Source organism: Pelodiscus sinensis, chromosome 1, assembly GCF_052426305.1.
Source record: "Pelodiscus sinensis isolate ZL-2025 chromosome 1, ASM5242630v1, whole genome shotgun sequence".
Taxonomy (NCBI): domain Eukaryota; kingdom Metazoa; phylum Chordata; order Testudines; family Trionychidae; genus Pelodiscus; species Pelodiscus sinensis.
The window spans coordinates 26112114-26132872 of NC_143052.1; the positions used below are offsets into that span (position 1 = coordinate 26112114).

At 38.9% G+C, this 20759-nt stretch overlaps 1 protein-coding gene across 1 annotated transcript in view; it reads right to left on the reverse strand.

The window, feature by feature from the left end:
* Positions 1–576: 576 nt before the first annotated feature.
* The window catches only part of ORC5 (origin recognition complex subunit 5), a 162812-nt gene continuing 142629 nt past the window's right edge, over positions 577–20759 (reverse strand). The window contains exon 15 of the mRNA XM_006137544.5: positions 577–6536. Coding sequence (XP_006137606.3) covers positions 6491–6536 — 46 coding nt within the window. The 3' untranslated portion in view covers positions 577–6490. The remainder of the gene's footprint in view (positions 6537–20759) is intronic.

The window sequence follows — 20759 nt, forward strand, 5'->3', positions numbered from 1 at the left end:
GCCCATTTCTTTTATCTAGATAGCTCTGTAAAAGATGGGTGTATTGTTCACCAACAGTGGCTTGGCTGGAAGGTATATAGCTTACCTCAGAATAAACTCAAAAGCTAGATCCAGGTGAGGTGCTTGGTACATTATGTTCTGAAAATATACCTGGTGAAAAATACTAAAAGGTTGGCATTCCTTATCTATAGCCACCTATTAGACTAGTTTCTATTTTGCTTTAATGATATATAATATCCTTTTGATATTATTTAAATCCTTAGAAAGTAGGGCTGTTAAACCAGCACTATATATACTGCTAGTGTCACAAATTATATTACTTACAAGGAACAAAGTGGATTTCAAAAAGTTCAAATAATGCATTTCAACTGACTTTTTTTTTAAACTCCCTCCAATGTAATTTATTTCAAACATTCTCAAACTGTGTGCATAGAAAGGATTCCATATATGTGGTTTCAGGGAAGCTGGAACATAGAAAACATCTGTAGATGTCTTCATATCTAATTTTCTTTAATTGTTCTGACAAATTAAACACAATATAATGAAAGCAAGAAATAAAACCAGACTCACTGTATATAGTTTTAACAGCTGTATTGCATACAATTTATCTGGATTGACTGAAGACAATGGGTATGTTATGATGGAAAACAAAAAAAACATGCTTTTTTTCCTCCTATTAAGCATTCCTCATCCAACATTCAAGCAGAGCCAATCCAACATCTGGAACACAAAGTTTATCATTACATTTAATTGAACTTGCTAATTGAGACAAATCATTAGCCCAACTGGATATATCCAAGGACGAGGACCTTTTTCATGATTTGCTATTTTGCAATAGAAACCTTAGGGTATGTCTACACTGCATGCACAGTTTGAAATAAACTTCGTAATATGAGCCGTGTATCTTATTTTGAGTCAATTTTGAAATAGCTTATTTCATTATCTACATAGTGCCAAATTTCAAAATAATCTGCTATTCCAAAACGCCTCTTACTCCTCATGGGATGTTGGAATAGCAAGCCCATTATATTTTGAAATAACAGGCTTGCTGTTAAGACGTGGGATAGCTATTTCGGGATACCAGAGTCTGCAGTATAGATGTAGCCTTATGGGGAAAGCAATGCTACCTGGAATAATATTTACTCCTGGATGGATTCCTGCCCAGAAACTGTGGATGGACAGCAATATGTGGCAATCAAGCTATGCCCCCACACCTGACTGTTGTCCCGCAGAACCTGCTGCTCCTCATCCCAGCCCCCATAGCCTTGGGCAGCACTGTCATCTTTAGCTTCTCTCTGCCAATATAAATCCAAAGGGAGAGTCCATCCCATGACAACTCTTTAGATGCAATTAATTTATAATAAAACAAAAACAAAACAAAACACACAAACACCAAGAAAGGGAGGCCAATAGCTACTTATGCTGCACATTAGGGAATTTATATCTGTTGTTACCGAGTAGACTGAAAATTAGAATTGGTGGAAGTTTGGGGCACAAAGTTTTCCAGAAGAATCAGACTATTTCAAGCTAGAATTAGGAAGTGTTTAGGATTTCCCAAGCCTTGTAAATTCTCTTTTTGATGACAAAATATGAAAATATTTTCTGATTTGTCCTAAATTTGTTTATACTCTGGTTGTGCAAAAATACTCAGGGATTTCTTGTTGGGACAACAGTTACCTTGCTTTATCTTCTTTCCACAATTCTAAAGACCACACAATATGCATCAACATGAGGTGAAAGCTTGGCTTCACTGGAGTCAATGGGAGTTTTGCTGTTGAATTCACTGGGGACAGGATTTAATCCATAATATAAAAAAGTGAAATCTCACCATGGAATGTGAAAGTTACTTTGTTATACAGTTTTATGTACATTGCAATAAATTTACAGATGCAGATGTATATAAATATTTCTAGCTGAACAGAACAAATCCTGCTATTCATCATCACTGTAGTCAGTCTAAATCAATTCTCCACACTTCAAACACCTGGCCTATTCTTTTAGTCTGCTGATTCAGCAGTAAGTTTTATATCACCAACAGGTGTCTTTTAATAGGGCACAGAGAGGAATCCATTTTTAATTATAGTTGTTTTGTCTGAAAGGTCCTTATCACAGATGATGATGATTGCATCTCTCTCAAATGTACCTCATTTAGAGGGACATCACTCATTTTAGTCCCAAAATTACCTACATCCCACACAAATTTTATTTTTTCCCTCTTTTATGGTTAACAGTTATTTACATCTAATAGTCATGAAACTGATGTTCTAGTTATTTACACTAAAAAAAGGAATCCCACAGAATGTTAAGTTTCCTGAATTAATTAATGTGTGTCCTTCATTTTGGATCTCTGTAATACATTATGTCCCACATTATGTCCCACATTTGATCCTTAGTAGCTTGAGATGTACGGCAATAATGGAAATATTGAAGAGAGACACCAGAGAATGAATGTTCTATTTAGCATTGTACTTAAGATTTAAATTGTCCCTTGATATACGTATTCCTTAGTGCAAATGCATGTGCATTTTTCCAGTTGCTAATCACAATAATACTTCCATTTAGTCCTATGGTTGGATCTGCACATAACAGGCCATTTGTCAAGATTTTTGACCCTGACTCATATCTACAAAGACATTTGCCAAATATGGACTATGAACTGTATCATTTATTCAAAATTTCAGGCTGAATTATTTCTTCTAGATTTCTGCTGAAATGTTTAGCAAAAGTATAGTTGGAAAGAGTTAAAATGATGGAAGAAGGACCTACAATTTTGCAATGTTAAACAATAAGCTCTTTGGGGTAGTAAACTGGAGGTCTTGTTCTGTATGACTATGTCTAGACAGCAGTGCTATTTTGGGATACTGGAAATATCCCGAAATAGCAATCCTGTGTCCTTAAACACATCCGTTATTTCGAAATAATGGGTATGCTATTCCAGTATCCCTGCAACCCTCATTTCACGAGAGTTAAGGGACATGTCAGAATAGCACTTTATTTTGAAAACTGGTGCTTATGCCATATTTCAAAATGAGCTATTTTTAAATTACCTTGAAATAAGCTATGCAATTTGCATAGCGGAAACTGCGTAGCTTATTTCGAGGTAAGGGTGCACCCTGTAGGACCTATCCCAATGAAGTTCCTGATCTGCTTGTAGTTTCTAAGAACTTTTCTAAAACACTTATGGGAACACTGGAAAAAAAATCAGTTCTATAATAATACAGTCATTTTTTCAGCAACATGTTTTGAGTTCCAAAATGTCATTAATTTTTAAGTTCAGTATTAGTGTAATTCTAAAAAGAATGTTATGAAATATAAGATAAAAAGTCAAGGAACTAATATTACATTTGCTCTCATCATGTTGTCCACTCTGCTAGTGTGTTCTCTCTCTTCCCCCTACTCTCTGTCTTGTCCACTTAAGACTGTATGCTCTTTGGGGGCAGGGACTGCCTACTTTGTGTACATACAGTGCCTAGCACAATGGAGGCCTCATGACTTTAGGCATTACCATAAGAAACTTAATTAATAATAGCAGTTGCAGGTAAACCCCAATGACTCTGAACTTGAACAGTTGTGCAATTTGAAATTAATGCAACCACGTGACAAGAAAATATTGGACTTGGCTCAATTTACCATCACAATAGAAAGATCAATATATTTACATACCTTTGCCAATGTTAAAGGAAACCAAAGATCCAAGAACGCCCAGCAGACTGGAACAATAGTACAATCTCAGAGTTATGAACTGATCAATCAACCACATACTTCATTTGGAAACAGAAGTATAATCAGGCAGCAGCAGACACAAAAAACCCACCACAACAAATACCAAACCGTATAGCATGTGTTAAATATAAATTACAAAAAATGTAAATGAAATGAAGCATTTTTCTTAGTATTCAAGGCTGTATTACGTCATTGTTCTATTTTAAAGGTTTGAAAAACAACATTTTGTTCAGAATTATGAACATTTCAGAGTTACTAACGATCTTTCATTATTAATATTGTTTGGTGAATTAATTTTATTAAAAGTTTTGGGGCTAGCTTACAGAGGGTGATAGCCCACAATTCTGCCACATGACACATGGGAGAGGAAGGGAGAGTTGGATTTTTGTTTGTGCCACTCTCTCAGGATGGTTTAAAAGGTATACCCAGCCCCTACATATACTTCCAAAGTTGATCTATCATTTGCCCAATATATTACAGTGTGAGGTTGGCATTAGATGCATTTTTTTATCATATAACAATCTGAGGAGGTTCTGTAAATAATCTGTATGTTGAGCATCTTGGCAAAAAAAAACCAGTTGCACTCTTTTATAAGGGTGCAGCTACACTACACCCATATCTCGAAATAAGATACACAATTTGAGCTATGCAAATTGCGTAGTTTATTTTGAGTCAATTTCAAAATAGCTTATTTCAAAATTTGGCACTGTCTACACAGCACTTATTTTGAAATAAATCACTATTCTGCAACATCCCTTGCTCCTCGTGGAATGAGGTTTATAGGGAAGTTGGAATAGCAAGACCATTATATTTCGAAATAATGGGTACGCTCAAAAGATGCAGAATAGCATATCCTGAAATAGTGCTGCAGGGTAGACATTGCCTAGGAGGCCAGATTCACATTTCAGATGTCTATGTTTTCACCAATCACCATAGTATCTATGCATCAGCAAAATTATGTAGAGCAGTATATGGTCTAGAGGACTTTGCTTTCCACCATCCCTTGGTCTTCTGTTGAGTTTGCTTTTGACTAGCAATAACAGGAATAATCATGCAGCCATGACTGGAACATATTTCTATTTTGCAAAAGTTTTATTTTAAATGCTCCTTAAATTTTATTTTGAAAATTCTAAGGATTTAGAGTCATCTTGATTTCTGGTAAAAGAGGATTTCACAGGTTTGATCTCCCACCAACAAAACCTTACCCTTCGTCTTTGAGAATTGCTTACTGGGCATTGTTTATGGTAGGGTTCCTGATGTGATAAATTGTGGAAAAGTGTCAGGGCTCAGTCCTTGCAGGACTCTGCAGATTTATATTAGGACCTTAACGCTTATCTGAAAGCCAATATAACTTGCAGAGCTGTGATGTGCTCTTGTTGGTATGTATTACACAGCACGTGGTCCAGTTTGTGTTCAGCCGCCTAAAATTTCCTAGTGTCCCCTGCTTTCACTTCCAGGAATTGATACTGGAACTCTCAAAATCCCCTATTGCACATAATTGCTTAAGATCTTAGTGCTATTTAAGCCACTTAGCTGTTGTCTGCCTAGCATTTGACTCTGAAAAGTGAAGAGAATTTAGAGTTTATTACAAACAACGATTATCTTATCTTACACCATATTTGTTGTTAAAAATATTCACATTTTTGAAGTACTGAAAATGTGGATGTTTTGAAAATTAAGTATTGAAGTTTTTCAGCAGGCGTGACAAATGCTTTATGGTATTGTAAATTATGTGCAACTTTTTGCTTCAGACTACAGTGGTTTCTCTGGTAAAAACAGTGTGTAACAGGTACATCATTTTACTTGATGAAACTTTAGCTTGCATACACATTGCGGCAGAAGAAGCTTGCTGCACCACAATACAGCATATACACTTCAACTAGATTGCTTTGCTTCTATGACACTCTGCACTCTAAAATATTTCCACTGAGAACTACACAAGAATTTGCACTCAAGAAAACTCTGAATTCAAAAGAATGGCAGGAATATTTAAATAAAAAGCTCCTTGAAATCTGGTGAAGGGGAAAAGCCCTGCCAAGTATTGGCACCTAGCATGGAAATGATAGCTTTAGCACTCATACATTTTAAAATTTGATTTTTCTACAACCTCGATAAAGATAAGGTTTTTAAGGGTAACATTTATAAGTGGCTCTCAAGATAAACTCTGTGCTGAGAAATTTGGGGTTTTCCTATAATAATCTCTATACTTGTGAGTTGAACATCTAATCTATATATGGTTTGCAGATAAGCATACACAAGGTTGATTTTAAACATACATTTATGTTTATTATATTTTGCTGCTCCACTCTCTTAAAATGGTGGCTTTAGGAAAAGCTGCTTTGGCAAGCAATTGCAAAGATTCCTGTGGAGAAGAAGTGAAAAGACTGGGCATACAAACAAGGGCTGCTGCCATGTTCAAAGCACAGGGGATAGTTCAGAGAGCAAAATGCCTTCCTAAGTAAATGGGTTTCAGGCAATTTCAGTGTTAAGATAACATCATTAAGAGTAGAACAGATTGTGCTCAAACCCTGCTGTTTATAATTAACACATTGCTTCCAAATACTCCAGGGTCCCTGGTAAATAGTCCTCTGCTCAGATCTTCCCAGACCAATCAGAATATTTTCATCAGATTGCATGCTGGGCCAACACCTGTTTGGACAAATCCAGTAGAGCCAAAATACTCTTCTCCCTGGCCAGCTAAGTAGATAGAGGAACACAGCTTGCTTTAGTTATTGTCACAGTGTCCATATGGCTGAGAGGCTTGTTTTCACAAGAAATCGTACAAGTACTTTATTATGTCGAAGTTCACGGTCCTGTAAACAAAAACACAGTATTTTAGAATAATAAACCCTACAGTGCTTGAATTGTAACCTGTTTGGTGACAATGCACAAAAGACACTCTTTGCAACAGATAGCAACCAACTCCTCAGAGATAAATACAATACAAAGGCATTAAAATTACAGTGTATATATAAAGACACCATTATTTATGGTATTCATGTTTTTTGATTGTTTAAACTTAAGAAGAATTTAATATATCAATAAAGTAATACATCAATAAAGTAATCCCTTACCAAGGATTTAAAGATTGAAAGTAAGAAATTTTAGGCTGTAAAAATAAACTTAGATCTAAGTTGACAGCAATTTATTTCTTTAGCTTGGTAAACATGATACACTAGTTGGAGATGCAGAACAGCAATCTTTTAAGCTATTAAACATTTGTTCTTTTTCCAAACCACCTGTTTTAGCATTATGTACTGCGTAACTCCTTCATCTGTACTAATTTGCAGTCTGCGTTCTTTCAGTCTTGACACTAGCTGACCCATGTTCATAGCTAAATTTGAAAAATCCAAAAATGCTACTCAATAGGATAGAAGATTTTAATGTATACTTTGTACTTTTAGGGCAAGCAGAATGAAATAGCAGTGGAATAAAACATATAATTAATTTTTTCTCGAAACTCATTCTGCTGTACAATCTAACATTCAGATATTTGGTGTTACTATTTGAATAAATGACCAAAATTACTGGATATAATGACAAGTATAAAATTAAAAAAAGTATTCAGTGCTGCAAAAATAGCTGATTACAATGCAAAGTGAAGATTAACAAATTGGATGTCTTATTTGTCAGGCCATTCATTTCATATTCTTAGCTCACACATCACTTTGCAATCTACATTTTTAAAAACTTTCTACAAAGTATTGAATTGGGCACAGTCAATTCAGAAAATCGGGAGATATATAAACCTATGTCTTTTGAAGTCTACTTATTAAAACCAATAAAAAAATCTGAATAAAAGGAATGATGGCAGTATCATATTCTGTAATGTCACACACAGGTCCAAGAACCTTATTATAAGGTTTTCTACTGTAACATTTACTCTCTTGCAAACATTAACAATATCAGCTACTAAATGAAAGAAAAACTTGTAATTTTGTCATTGTGATTAGTACCAGTAGTGAATGTATGAGAAGACCTGTCAAATTCAACACACACAAAAGCTTCCTTCTTCAGTTGCAAACCTAGGTTTTAAATTTGGAGATATCTGACTGCTAGTTTAAAACTTTAACAACATGTGTGCCCCTTACTTTCAAACAAACAACAACAACAACTGTAATAGCATGAGACAAACAAAAAAGGAGTTTGTCTGCAGAGGGTACAAAGATCCACTGAGATATTTTAGAATGATGTGATAAATGGAACTCTGCAGTAAAAAAAATGACTGCACAGAAGTAGTGCTGACCATGTAGGAATCCTACATGAAGGTGAAGTGTGACTGTGTAGCTCTGTCCAAAGGTAACTTTGCAAAATTTGTTTTTGAAGCAAAATTGAGAAGGGAAATTATTTGTTTTTTACTTGTAGTATTGCAACATGAAAACTGAAGGGCTTGAATGACAGAATTTGTTAGTCTCTGTCCTTTCAGTACATCAGGCTTGCATTAGGAAATATGCTGGGTAATGGAGATGAAAAACCAGATGACTTACACATCTGGGACTTTATTCACTAGCAATTTGTTTTAGCACTATCACATTAAGATAGGAGAAATCAGTAGCCTGCTTGAGACCCACTTTGGCTGTGGCAGTGAATAATCTCTTTTTCCTTTGCTGATGATAGGAAGACTTTTCCACAACAGGCAGAAGCAGGCAGATCAAGTAGAAACTAAAGGCAGACACACCCTTACACAGTGCACAATCTGCTGCAGTTCGCAAATGAATCTTACAAGATCACAGAGATGAGTTTCACCAAGCAGCTGGCACCAAGGAGTTTATGCAGAAAAAAATCTCTTACATGCAAGCTTACAGTACCAATTTCTTTTGAAACTATGGCCTGTCACTATTATAAAAACATGACAGACAGTGGACTGGAAAGGAGGCAGAAATAATGGAAATGAGATAAAGAAACACACAAGGAAAGGAAGTCAGAACGATGTCAGAAGAAATAATAAAGCATACCATTTAGAAAAAACATCCAATCTTGTTTTAAAAATTGTCAGTGATGGAAATTCCGCCATGATTTTTGGTAATGTTTCAACAGTTAATTATTAAAAATGTACACCTTATTTCTAGTCTGAAATTGTCCACCTTCAACTTCCAGCCTTTGGAATGTTATATCTCTCTGCTAGATTGAAAAGCCCATTTTTAAATATTTGTTCCACATGTAGATACCTATAGACTATTCTCAAGTTAACGCTAAACATTCTCTTTTAGTAAGCTAACTAGACTGAACTACTTTACTCTAACTGTTCAATAATTCTCGTGGCTCTTTTTTAAACCCTCTCTAATTTATCAACATCTTTTCTGAATTGTGAGTATCAGAACTGGATAAATATTCTAAGAGTGGTCACAACAAGTGCCAAATATGGATACAATAATTCCTACTTGAGATTCCTCTGTTTATGGATCCCAGGATCACATTACCCCTTTTGGCCTCAGTGTTCCAGTGGGAGCTAATGTTTAGCTGATTATCCACTATCCCCAAATATTTCTCATGGATAATCCACACAACCAAGCCCATTATTTCAAAACAACAGGCTGCTTATTTCGTAATCTATATGCCTGCTTTCCTCGGGGAATAATGCTAATTTCGAAATAACGCGAGAGAGAGAGAGAGAGAGCGAGCGAGAGCGCACAAATCTCTCAAGTGGCTTGGTTCAATTCAATGGAGCACTTTGTGAATATTAAGATACAGTCCTTGAACGGGATTCTATTCACTGCAGAACCAGTGCAAGGAGTAGAGCACTAGCGTAGTTGTGTTCACAACAATCTGTGTTGCAGATGAACCAATCTCTGTGTGTGAATATATTACATAAAATAATTGGGAGTTTTTTTCCAGACATCATTCATATGCTTAATTCCTAGGCAGAGTGAGTTGCAATAATGAAGCCTGGAGGGCAGGAGGTTGAGGCCTTATTTTCTAACCAGTTGCATACTGAACTGGGTATTTTTGCTGCCAAGGCTATTCAGGAATCCAACAACATCAAGTCCAAATGAGTTCAATACTATGAGTCACAATCTAAAGGCAGGTTCCCTCAACTGCTAGATGTGTTAGAGATAGACAGTTCTTTGAGGTGCTTCCTTTCCTCCTGCAAGCATCTCATATCTTGCCTGGGCTAAGTTTTGGGTAGCTGCTCCTCATCCAAGAGCTGATTCTGTATTTGATTTGACACAAAAAAGGTGGAGGATAGGAATATTGATCCTTGATGCAAAGGATACATAGGGATGACTGAAGTCTAAGTACTTACAGACACATCTTCCTGGGCTGTTTCACCAACTCTCGCTGCTTTGTATAGCTAGTGACTAGCATGGAGAGAGCTTGAGCTTTGAGAGAGACCACAGGTACATGAGGGCTCCAGGGCTGTGTCCAGACTCAGGGTTTTTTTCGAAAAAAGTAGCCTTTTTTCGAAAAACCCTCACCTGCGTCTAGACTGCAGCCGCGTTCTTTCGAAATTAAATCGAAAGAACGCGGCTTTTCTTTCGATGGCGGTAAACCTCATTTCACGAGGAAGAACGCCTTCTTTCGAAAGTTCCTCTTTCGAAAGAAGGCGTTCTTCAATGTAAATAGGGCTTCTTCGAAAGAGAGCATCCAGACTCACTGGATGCTTTCTTTCGAAAAAGGAAGCCGCTTTTTCGAAAGTTCAACGTGCAGTCTAGACGCTCTCTTTCGAAAGAGGCTCTTTCGAAAGTATCTTTCGAAAGAGCCTCTTTCGAAAGAGGCTTGCAGTCTAGACATAGCCTAGAGGAACAGATTTTTTTTTTTGCTAGCTTGATTTAGCTTATATAAATTGGTGATCAAAGAACATATATAAGAATTCTTATAATCTTATGTTGATTTTTATTTACTTTTAGTAACAAATTTTGTATTAAGTGCTAAATATTAGCTAGAGTTGGGCTACCAAAATGAGGTTTGTGGCAGTGAAGTGGCTCAACATTTTAAAGCAGTATTTTCATGGAAACAGTACTGATCTGCTTTAGGGACAAAAAGTACATTATAGTATCACAATTGGGGTTCTGACTTAAGTTTGATAAAATAAACCCTACTTAAAATTGAATGAGCTAAACATATCTATCTGTAATTCCACTAACAATTAATACAATGCAGTTTCTTTCCTAACGGCACATATTTTGTTGAAGCTAGAATGCTTTTTGTAGCGAAAACCCAAGGATCAGTGAAAAAAAACAAACCCCGGACTTATATGAAACCAAAATTTTGGGTGATACTGGCTTGCCCGCCCCCCCTTTTTGGTTAACAATTTAAGTGATCAGTATAACATGGTTATTCGGTATATATCATCAGGGATTTTTGTTTTACTTTTTCTTGTATAATCTTTTTCTTTTCTTTAACTCTTCATAAGACTTATACTTTGTTGTAGTCTGAATTTGATAGGTCTGTATTTGCATAGTTTTTTCTTTTGATGATCAATTATCTTGTGTTTCTGATTTGCTTGTTACAGTGAGTTCCTTCCCCATTGAAAAAACAGAATAGAAAAAAAAAAGCCCAAAATGTATTTTAAGAACAATCCTAGGATATTTATATTTAATAAATAAGTCTTGATTTTGGAGAGATGCATTTTGGACATAATTATGCAGTTAATTAGAATTTGTAACAAAAATCTGTTAACAGATTGCTATTCAAAGCCTTTGGTGTTTTATTTTTCATTAGTTTTAAAACTAATCTAAAGTACAATAAAAAGATAACACTCCAATATTCTTGTTAGATATTATGCAAATTTCTACCCTATTATTTTTCTACACAAGTCCACATCAATATTTGAAGACTCACTAAAGTTGCAACCTGAACCTAATATATTTCACAGGATACCTCCTCAGAATTTCAATCTATTTTTAAAGTAATTTTGAAAAATTCTGATAACTAAGCCTAGAATGATACAAAGATCAAAAGGTCAGAGTAACATGACAAAAATAGATCCCTTGAAATTTTGCAAGGCCTCTCTGTGTTGCAGGAATAAAAAACTACAATTACAGATTTTGAGCCACATCTGCCAATCAAAAGCTTTCTGTCGCAACTGAAAGCAAGTAGAAAATAAAAGCCTCCAAAAAAAAAAACATAATACGAGGAACATTTTTAAAGAAATTCAAATCAATTGAACTACGATGATTTTCTTTATTATATTTTGGACTAACATAACAAATTGTAATTGCTCAATGGATAGAAATGGCAAAATTATTTGATAGGAACATACTGACCATGTTTTTAAAATGAAATACTGAAAATTATGAAAAAATCTGTTCAATCAGAATGCCTAAATAGCTTTAGGGAAGAAAATAAAGGGCTAATATAACAGCTCCTTTCCCATGTTTCAAATTTAAAATAATCCGGGTACAGAGATACATTTGTATCGCATCATATGAGTAGGCTTTATAGAAATTAGCAAAGCAATGCTGCTATCCTTCTTGTGCCTGAGCATCGGAACATTTATATGGGAAAACAAATGCAGAAAATAGCAGACTGAATCTGGACACTCCAAATCCCGGTAAAGAAAGGTTACTCACTCTGTGCAGTAAGGATGTTCTTTGAGATGTGTGTTCCTGTGGATACTCCACTGTTGGTGTTGGGTTCGTCCTGGCAGCATGGATTGGAGATTTTTACAGCAGTATCCAGTCGGGCTGCGCATGCACGAGAGGTGCATCATGTTCCCACCTCTGAAGTTAGCACGCACAGCCTGATTCCTCTGTTTCTTCTTTGATGCCCTCCTGGCAAGTTGTTAGTGCCAAAAGAAGCGGGGAGGAGAGAGGGTAGTGGAGCAACCATGGGGACACACATCTCAAAGAACCATTGTTACCACACAGAATGAGTAACTTCTCTTTCTTCTTCAAGAGATGTCCCCGTGGGTGCTCCCACTGTTGGTGACAGTGTAGCAGTGCCCAGTGAGATGGTAGCTGGGTTTGGTCCAGTTGTTACAAGCCATGGAGAAGACCGCCTTAGCTCCTGCAGTATCCATTGTCGAGCATGTTGGAATCACACAGTGCTTCATGAACGTGTGGATAGATGATCATGAGGCTGCTTAACAGGTGATAATGCAGGATGTTATTAGTTTTGATATGCTCTGGGAAGAAAGTGGTTTTCCCTTACACCTTTCGGCTATAGATATGATCAGTCTCTGTAATTGTCGAAAAGACTGTGTCCTGTCTAAATAGAAGGCAATGGCCCTTTTCACATCCAGCGTATGTAATATGGCTTCGTCCCTGGAGTGATGTGGTTTCAGGTAGAAAGTGGAAAGGACTATGGGTTCCATTGATATGAAATTCAGAACAAACTCTGGGTAAGGAGTGGTGGAGTCACAGAATAACTTTATATTTGTGAAAGGCTGTGTATGGAGGTGAAGACATGAGAGCCACGAGTTCACTAACCCTCCTTGCAGACGTGATTGTCAACAGAAGCACTGTTTACATAATGAGAAAGGTTAGTGATGAAGTTGCCATTGGCTTGAAGGGTAGTTTTGTGAGCGAGTGAAGAACCAGCTCTAAATCCCAGATGGGGGATATGGGTGTCCGTGGTGGGTGAAGGTTCTGTAGGCCCTTCCAAAACTTCGAGATGGAGTGGGCAAATATGGAGAATCAGTCTATAGGGGGCCAAAAAGCCATGATTGCAGTCAGATGAACTTGGAGCAATGAAAGAGACAATTATGTTGTTTCAGGTGCATAATGCATTCCAAGATGAAATGGAGCAGAGCCGTAGATAGTTGGACTCCCTTCTGGGTGCACCTCTGTGAAAATTGTTGCCATTTGTAGAGGTAAATATTACATGTAGTTTGTCTTCTTCTATATAGCAGTTCAGTTCTCACTTGTTGCGAGCACTGTTGCTCAGCTTCTGAGAACCAGATAGATACCATGATGTCAGGTGCAGTGTTTGTGGCTGGGGATGAAGGATCACATCCTTGCTCTGGGAGAGGAGGTCCAAGCAGGTCGGAAGTGGGCAGGGAGGTTGTAGAGACAGTTGATAAAGACATGGAAACCATGTCTACCAAGGCCAAGCTGGGGCTACTAGAATTACATAGGAACTACGGAGATCAGAGGGACAGGAGGGAAGGTGTAAAGCAGGTGAATATCCCATGGGAATAGCATTGCATCTCCCAATGAGTTGTGCTCCGTGCCCACTCTTGAGCAGTGTTGGGGGCATTTGTAATTTTGGCTGGTTGCAAAGAGGTCTATCTGCAGCCACCCCCAATGCTGAAATAGATTTTGGGTAACCTGATTGTGCAGTTCCCATTCATGCTCTGTGGCAAAGTGGCAGCTGAGGGCATCGGCCATGGTATTCTTGTTCCCAAGAAGGTATGCCTCCATGATAATTATGTTGTGGTGGATACACCAATTCCAGAGCCGAAATCCCTCTGCACATAGGGTAGGGGATCTGGCACCCCCTTGGTGGTTGATGTAGAACATTGTGGTCATGTTGTCAGTGAAGATACGCACCAAGGAACCCCAAAATGTGTGGAAGGAAGTGTTTGCAGGCATTGTGAACTGCTCAGAGCTCAAGCAGGTTGATGTGGAGCCTGGACTTCTTGCTGGACCACTTCTTTTGGGCATATTGTTGCTGGAAGTGGGCACTCCAGCCTAGAAGAGCTGCATCTGTAATGATTTGTTTGGATGGCTGATCTCAGTAGAAGGGCTCCCCATTGCAGAGGTAAGGACTTTCCGAAGAGGTGAAATGTGCCTGTGGATGAGGTGTCTTGTTGGTGTATAGACTGAGGCAATCCAGTGTTGGAAACATTGAACATTGAACATAGTGTGGCATATGGGATGACATATGTGGTAGCTGCCACATGCCCCATGAGTTTGAGACAAGTTAGAATAGGCACAGTTGGGCTGGTGGTCATGATTGTTACCAGGCTTTTTAAAGTTTCGAAATGTTGACTGGGGAGATAGGCGCGTGCTGTCACAGAATCTATGTGAGCCCCTATGAACGCTAGGGACTGCATGGGGTGCAGAGTGGATTTTTGTTCGTTGATAATGAATCCTAGAGACTGAAGGAAGGTCTTTGTGAATCTGATCCTGTCTTTTGTGGTGTGCTGGGAGGAACCTCGGATGTGGCAATCATCCAAATAAGGGAAGATTGTGATGCCTTCTCATCGAAGGTGCACTGCTGCAACTGCCAGGGTCTTGGAGAAGACTCTGAGGGCAGAGGAGAGTCTGAACGGCAGAACTTTGTATTGAAAATGGTCTGATGCTACTGTAAAGCATAGGAAAAGTCTGTGTGTGGGATGTATTGAGATATGGAAGTATGCATCTTGGAGATCAAGGGTTGCAAGCCAGTCCCTCTGTCTAGTGCAGGAATAATCATGGCGAGCGTAACCATTTTGAAGCACTGCTTGCACTTCAATTGACGGATGTCTAAAATAGGACTTCAATCCCCTGTTCTCTTTTTGGTGAGAAAGTAGTTTAAGTAAAAACCTCTTCCTTGGTACTGTTTGGGGACCAGGTCTATAGCTCCTAAGTTGAGAAGGCATTTGATTTCTTGGCGGAACAAGGTTTTGTAAGAAGGGTCCTTGAAGAGGGAGGGAGAAGGTGGAGAGATTTGGGGGGAAGGAGGGATCAATATGAAAGGGGTAAAATACCTGCAACTGATGATTTCTAAAACCCACCAATCTGTGGTGATTGCTGCCCATTGGTTGCAAAAAGGATTCGCCTAGCACTGGTGTGGAGAGGAGGATCAGGTAGATCCTCGACTAAATTCTCAAACCGGTTGTCTAGAGGCCTGAGTTATGGAAAAGCATGTGTTTGGGGCTCTTCTTTGTTGGTTTCGTGGTCTGAATCGAGTTTGGTCAAACGGTCGGATGTTGCTGCTGTCTGCCAAAGGTTGCGTCCCTACGTCTTTGGTAGGGATTATAGTGCTTCCTTTGGTTGGGGGGCGTATACATCCCCAATGTGCACTAAGTAGTGTATGAGTCTTCGTTAGAATGCAAAGCTTCATCGGTCTTTGCAGCAAACAATTTATCCTTATCAAATGGTTGGTCTTCTGCCTCTGCCTGGAGATCCCTAGGAACTCCTGCTGCTTGAAGCCAGGATGAGTGCCTCATTACTATGGATGTTGCTGTAGCTCTTGCCATGGTGTTGGCATCGTTGAGGGCCATCTGAGGGGCTATATGAAATATAGTATACTACTCTTTAATGATGGCTTTGAGGATGGTTCTCTTCTTGTCTGGGAGATAGTGCATGAGCTCTGTTAGTTTTGCAAAATTGTCAAAGTTGAGATTTGCAAGTAAGGCTGTGTAGTTAGCAATACTAAGGTGAAAGGTTGAGGAGGAGGAGTACATTTTTCTCCCAAATAGGTCTAGGTGTTTGTGGTCTTTGTCTTGTATATTTGTTTTGTACTAAGGATTTTTAGACCTTTGATTTTCAGCATCAACCACTAAGGAATTGGATTGAGGGTGAAAGAATAAAAAGTCCATGCCTTTCGATGGAACAAAATATTTTCTATCTGCTCTTTTGTTGATTGGGTGGGGAGGGAGGTATGCTATTTTTCCTGCACTTCTGATACTACAACTTCCTCACTGATGGCCACCCTTTTGAATAAATATTGAAATTGCTTTAGGTCGTCAGTAGGTGAGGAATCGTCTGGAATAACTGCTATATAAGGTGCAGAAGACGAGTTACTGTTTGGTGGCGTGTCTGCTTGTTGGATGGTCGGATCATCATTAGTCTGCTCTTCCTCAGAGTCAATGCCCTCTGTGGGAAAGCGTGATGGGTTAAAGTGTGTAGAAAACAGTGATATTTGTGCTGGTATGGGAGGGGCAATGGAGCTGTGTCATGGTGCCCAATAATGATAGGGGGACCAGCGGTGGTACTGAGGATAGTAGTGCCAGTCTGGGTGCCGGGGGGGGGGGGGAAGAGGGGGAGATATACTGAGCTCTCTATCCTTGTGAGCTCTCACTGTCAGACTGTGACAATGAACACATTTTTGTGAAACATGCATCTCCCTAGGCAGCGTATGCATTCGCTGTGGCCATCAGAGGATGGCATGGAGTCCCAGCATTTTTCACATTTTTTGTAATTGGAGCCTGGCATTTCACTTGGTGGCGGACTATGCCGCTCACTGCTGTGGCTCCTATCTATCTCCTTCCTTGGTTTGCTGCAACTTGGCACGGTGCAGTGGTAATTGACTATAAACAAGCTCAAGTAACAGAATGTTTGAAATGTTTAACAAAGGAAAAACTTAACAGGAACAAGTAATTTTACAAAATCTATCTACATTTTCTTTCTTTTGCTTCACAGAAGAACACAAGGAGGAGAGAGGTTGGAGCTCTGTCCGTAGCCGAGGAAGGCGTAGGAGGAACTGAGAGGAGTTGGGCTGCATGTGCTAACTTTAAAGGCGGGAACACTGCATGCCTCATGCGCATGCACAGCCTAACTGAACACTGCTGTAAAAATCTGATCCATGGTGCCGGGATGAGCCCAACACCAACACTGGAGAATCCACATGGACATCACTCAAAGAAGAACAGTTCGTTGATTCTTTTCTCTCCATTCTTCGACTCAGTACTGAGGGGTAGTCAGCTGCAAAGCATTCAATAATACAGTAAAAAGCTGTTATCCAGTACTTAATTAACTAGAAAGCTCAATGAACCAACATTTCTGGTATCTCCCCATACAAATCTTCAATCTAGGGACCAGGGCTAGTATACTGCCCTGCAAATTATGCAATTGTATACTCTGCACTCTACTTTTATGCAAAAGAAGCAGAAGACAAATAAACAGGGATTTATTTTAAAAAAGTGCAGCTTCCAGGGTGTCATAGGTTCATTACAAATGCATAGCAATCTCCTACACCTTTTACATCTACAATGATAACTGATGTTGATGACCCTGAGATCCTAAAGGGCCTTCTGCATAATCAAAAAGATTAAATTATGTTCAGTGTAGTTTTAGTGTCAGGTATATTTTGGTGATCTGGATGTATGCCTATAGTAATATATAGTATGATAAGATAACTTACTGTACAGAAAACTTTACCTGTATACACCCAAGCTTCTAGAAACCAACCACTCTGCAGTGCAGTACTACTACTGAATTAATGAGTATTTGTATACTGTACTATTTTATACTAGATTCATTTTATTGTATTCTAATTCTTTGAAAACTGGTATTTCATTGATAAAATATAACTTTCAAGTTAACTTTAATATTAAGTTAACCAACACCCTCCCCCCCATTCCTCAATGTGTCAGATAACAGCTTTTACTATAGTCTCATGACCTGTCACAGGGCGGGTTTTATTTGAGAAAAGCATGCTGATTCTTTTTGTGTCAGTGGGCTGCGAGAGGCTATGCCTACATCTACACTATCGCAGAAGATCGACTTAAAGTATGCAACCCGAGCTACATGAATAACATAGCTGGAGTCAACATACCGTAAGTTGAGTTACCGTGGGGTCTACACTGCAGGGAGTCAACAGGAGAAACTCTCCTATTGATTTCCCTTATTCTTCTTGTCTAGGATAAAGTAGGAGAATCCATCGGGCAGCGAACAGTGGTTGATTTAGCAGGTCTTCACTAGGCCCACTAAATGAACTGCTGGTGGATCAATCTCACAGATTCAGTCCTCACAGTAGTTAAGATGTAGCTATTTATGTGAAATCTGATATTTATGTGGAGGCCCTATTAACTACTTTGCTTCACTGTGATATCCCAAGTTAATCAGTTTGAAGCTGTGAATGTTTATAAGCCTGCTGATGTAGCCTGAAATGCCCCATCTTGACAAACCCTTCAACATCCATTAGGAGCTTCACTCATCCCACCTCCTAGGACTATGAGGGTATGTCTACACTACCCTCCTAATTCGAACTAGGAGGGTAATGTAGGCATACCGCACTTGCAAATGAAGCCCGGGATTTGAATTTCCCGGGCTTCATTTGCATGAAGCTGGCCGACGCCATTTTTAAATGCCGGCAGTTCGAACCCCGAACTCATGGAGTGAGGAGTACAGCTAGTTCGGATTAGGAAGCCTAATCCGAACCAGCTACTCCGTGCCGCGTGTAGCCGCGCGGCACAGGGTTCGAACTGCCGGCATTTAAAAATGGCGCCGGCCAGCTTCATGTAAATGAAGCCCGGGAAATTCAAATCCCGGGCTTCATTTGCAAGTGCGGTATGCCTACATTACCCTCCTAGTTCGAATTAGGAGGGTAGTGTAGACATACCCTGAGAGAATTACCAGAATAGACTGGATCTCACAGACTGGGCTTCTATGCATGATTCATATCTGTTGTATTACCTTAAGCAGACAGCCACTTTTTCTCTGAATGATGAAACACTTCCATTCTCCTGATATCAAATGGAACATTGCAGCAGGGCATCAACAGTTATCAGCCTCCTGTGCAGTTCTTTGAAACTTCCCAAAAAAACAGTACCTGTCCCCTTTCGTCATTCTTAATTTGGTAGGAGTGACAATGTCCGTAATAACCACTATCCCTAGATTATGGTGGAATTATAGATGGAAACACTAGAAAAAAATTGCAGTTATTCAAATGAGTACATAGTGTGCATACCACATAATACTTCTGAAGAAAATGTTTATATTTTCTACTTTACTAGTAACTAAATATATCCCATGTTGCTAATGAAAGACTACAAACCCTGCTTAGATGGGCAATATACTGAACTTTTGAAGTAGTGTGAAGAATCTGGAATTTAGAAACAACAAATCACCAACAACTTCAATGTCTGTTGCAGGGAATGTTGGGAATAAGTTACATTAAATACAGATGTGACAAGGTCCAGCAGGGAAGCACAGTAATTTGGAAGGAAGCTTGGAGAAGCACAGAAACCACCACCAGAGTAAAGTTCCCCAAGCAGCTTTGCTGCAGACTTAACTAATATGATAAAAGCCAACAGAGACAAGTCATTCGAGGAATCAGCAGATAAGTGAATGGTGCCCATAAAGACAGGACCCACTTCCATGTGAATAAGATATCTTTCAGCCTTTCTCCACTGAAGAAGTGGAGAGAGCAATTCTGAAAGCAAGAAAAAAAAACATGATCTTGACAAGATTATACCAGAAATGCTGTTCCATGTTGGTAAGAAGAGCATAAAGTACTTGTCAACAGCTATACCAAAATCAGGGAAGCACCAATCTGTTCCAGTTAGTTACCACAGGATAATCACTTCTGAGCTGTACACATGTTTGGAGCAACTAATTCTGCAGAAAATCATGCTCACAATAGAACAGGATCTGAGTGACGACCTGGGCAAGGTTCCAGACCTAACAGATGCACTTGTGACCAAGTTCTTGCTCTTACCACCTGTACATGAAATGTTTTTAATAGAAGGTAAAAAAGACAGCATCCGTGTTTCTAACTACTGTCTGGCACATTGGTTCGTTGATCAAAATGTCAAAGATGGTATCTCGATGGGATGTTATGGCTATGGAAATGATCTTTTGAAACAGACAATTCTATGTGATTCCAGAAAAACATATTACCCCAGGGATATGTTTTGGGCCTAACCTTTTTCTATAGCATAGAATCATAGGACTGAAAGGGACTTTGAGAGGTCATCTACTCCAGTCCCCTACACTCAGGACCGATGACCCTTGACAGGTGTTTGCCTAACTTGCTCTTAAAAATCTCCAGTGATGAGATTCCACAACCTCCCTACCTAATTTATTCCAGTTGTTAACCACTCTGGTTGTTACAAGGAGGAAAGAGTAATATTTCCCTTTGTTTTGTCTTATCAATTTAAATAAACTCTTTCAAGCAAGAACACTCTCATTATTTATGTGTATTAAGCCTAGCACAATGAAGGCATAATTTTGGATGTTGTCTCTATCAACTACTGGAATACAATCAATCTATTCATTCTGCAATAGCCTCTCTCCACACTTTGCAATCCTTTACCGTGTACTGCAGGAACATAAGAACAGCCATACTGGGTCAGACCAAAGGTCCATCTAGACCAGGGGTGTCCAAACTTTTTTCAACGAGGGCCAGATTTGATGAAGTGAACATGCGTGAGGGCCGACCATTTTGCCTGACATTCTTTGAACCATTAAAATTAAATGCAAATTAACTATTTTATGCAAAGT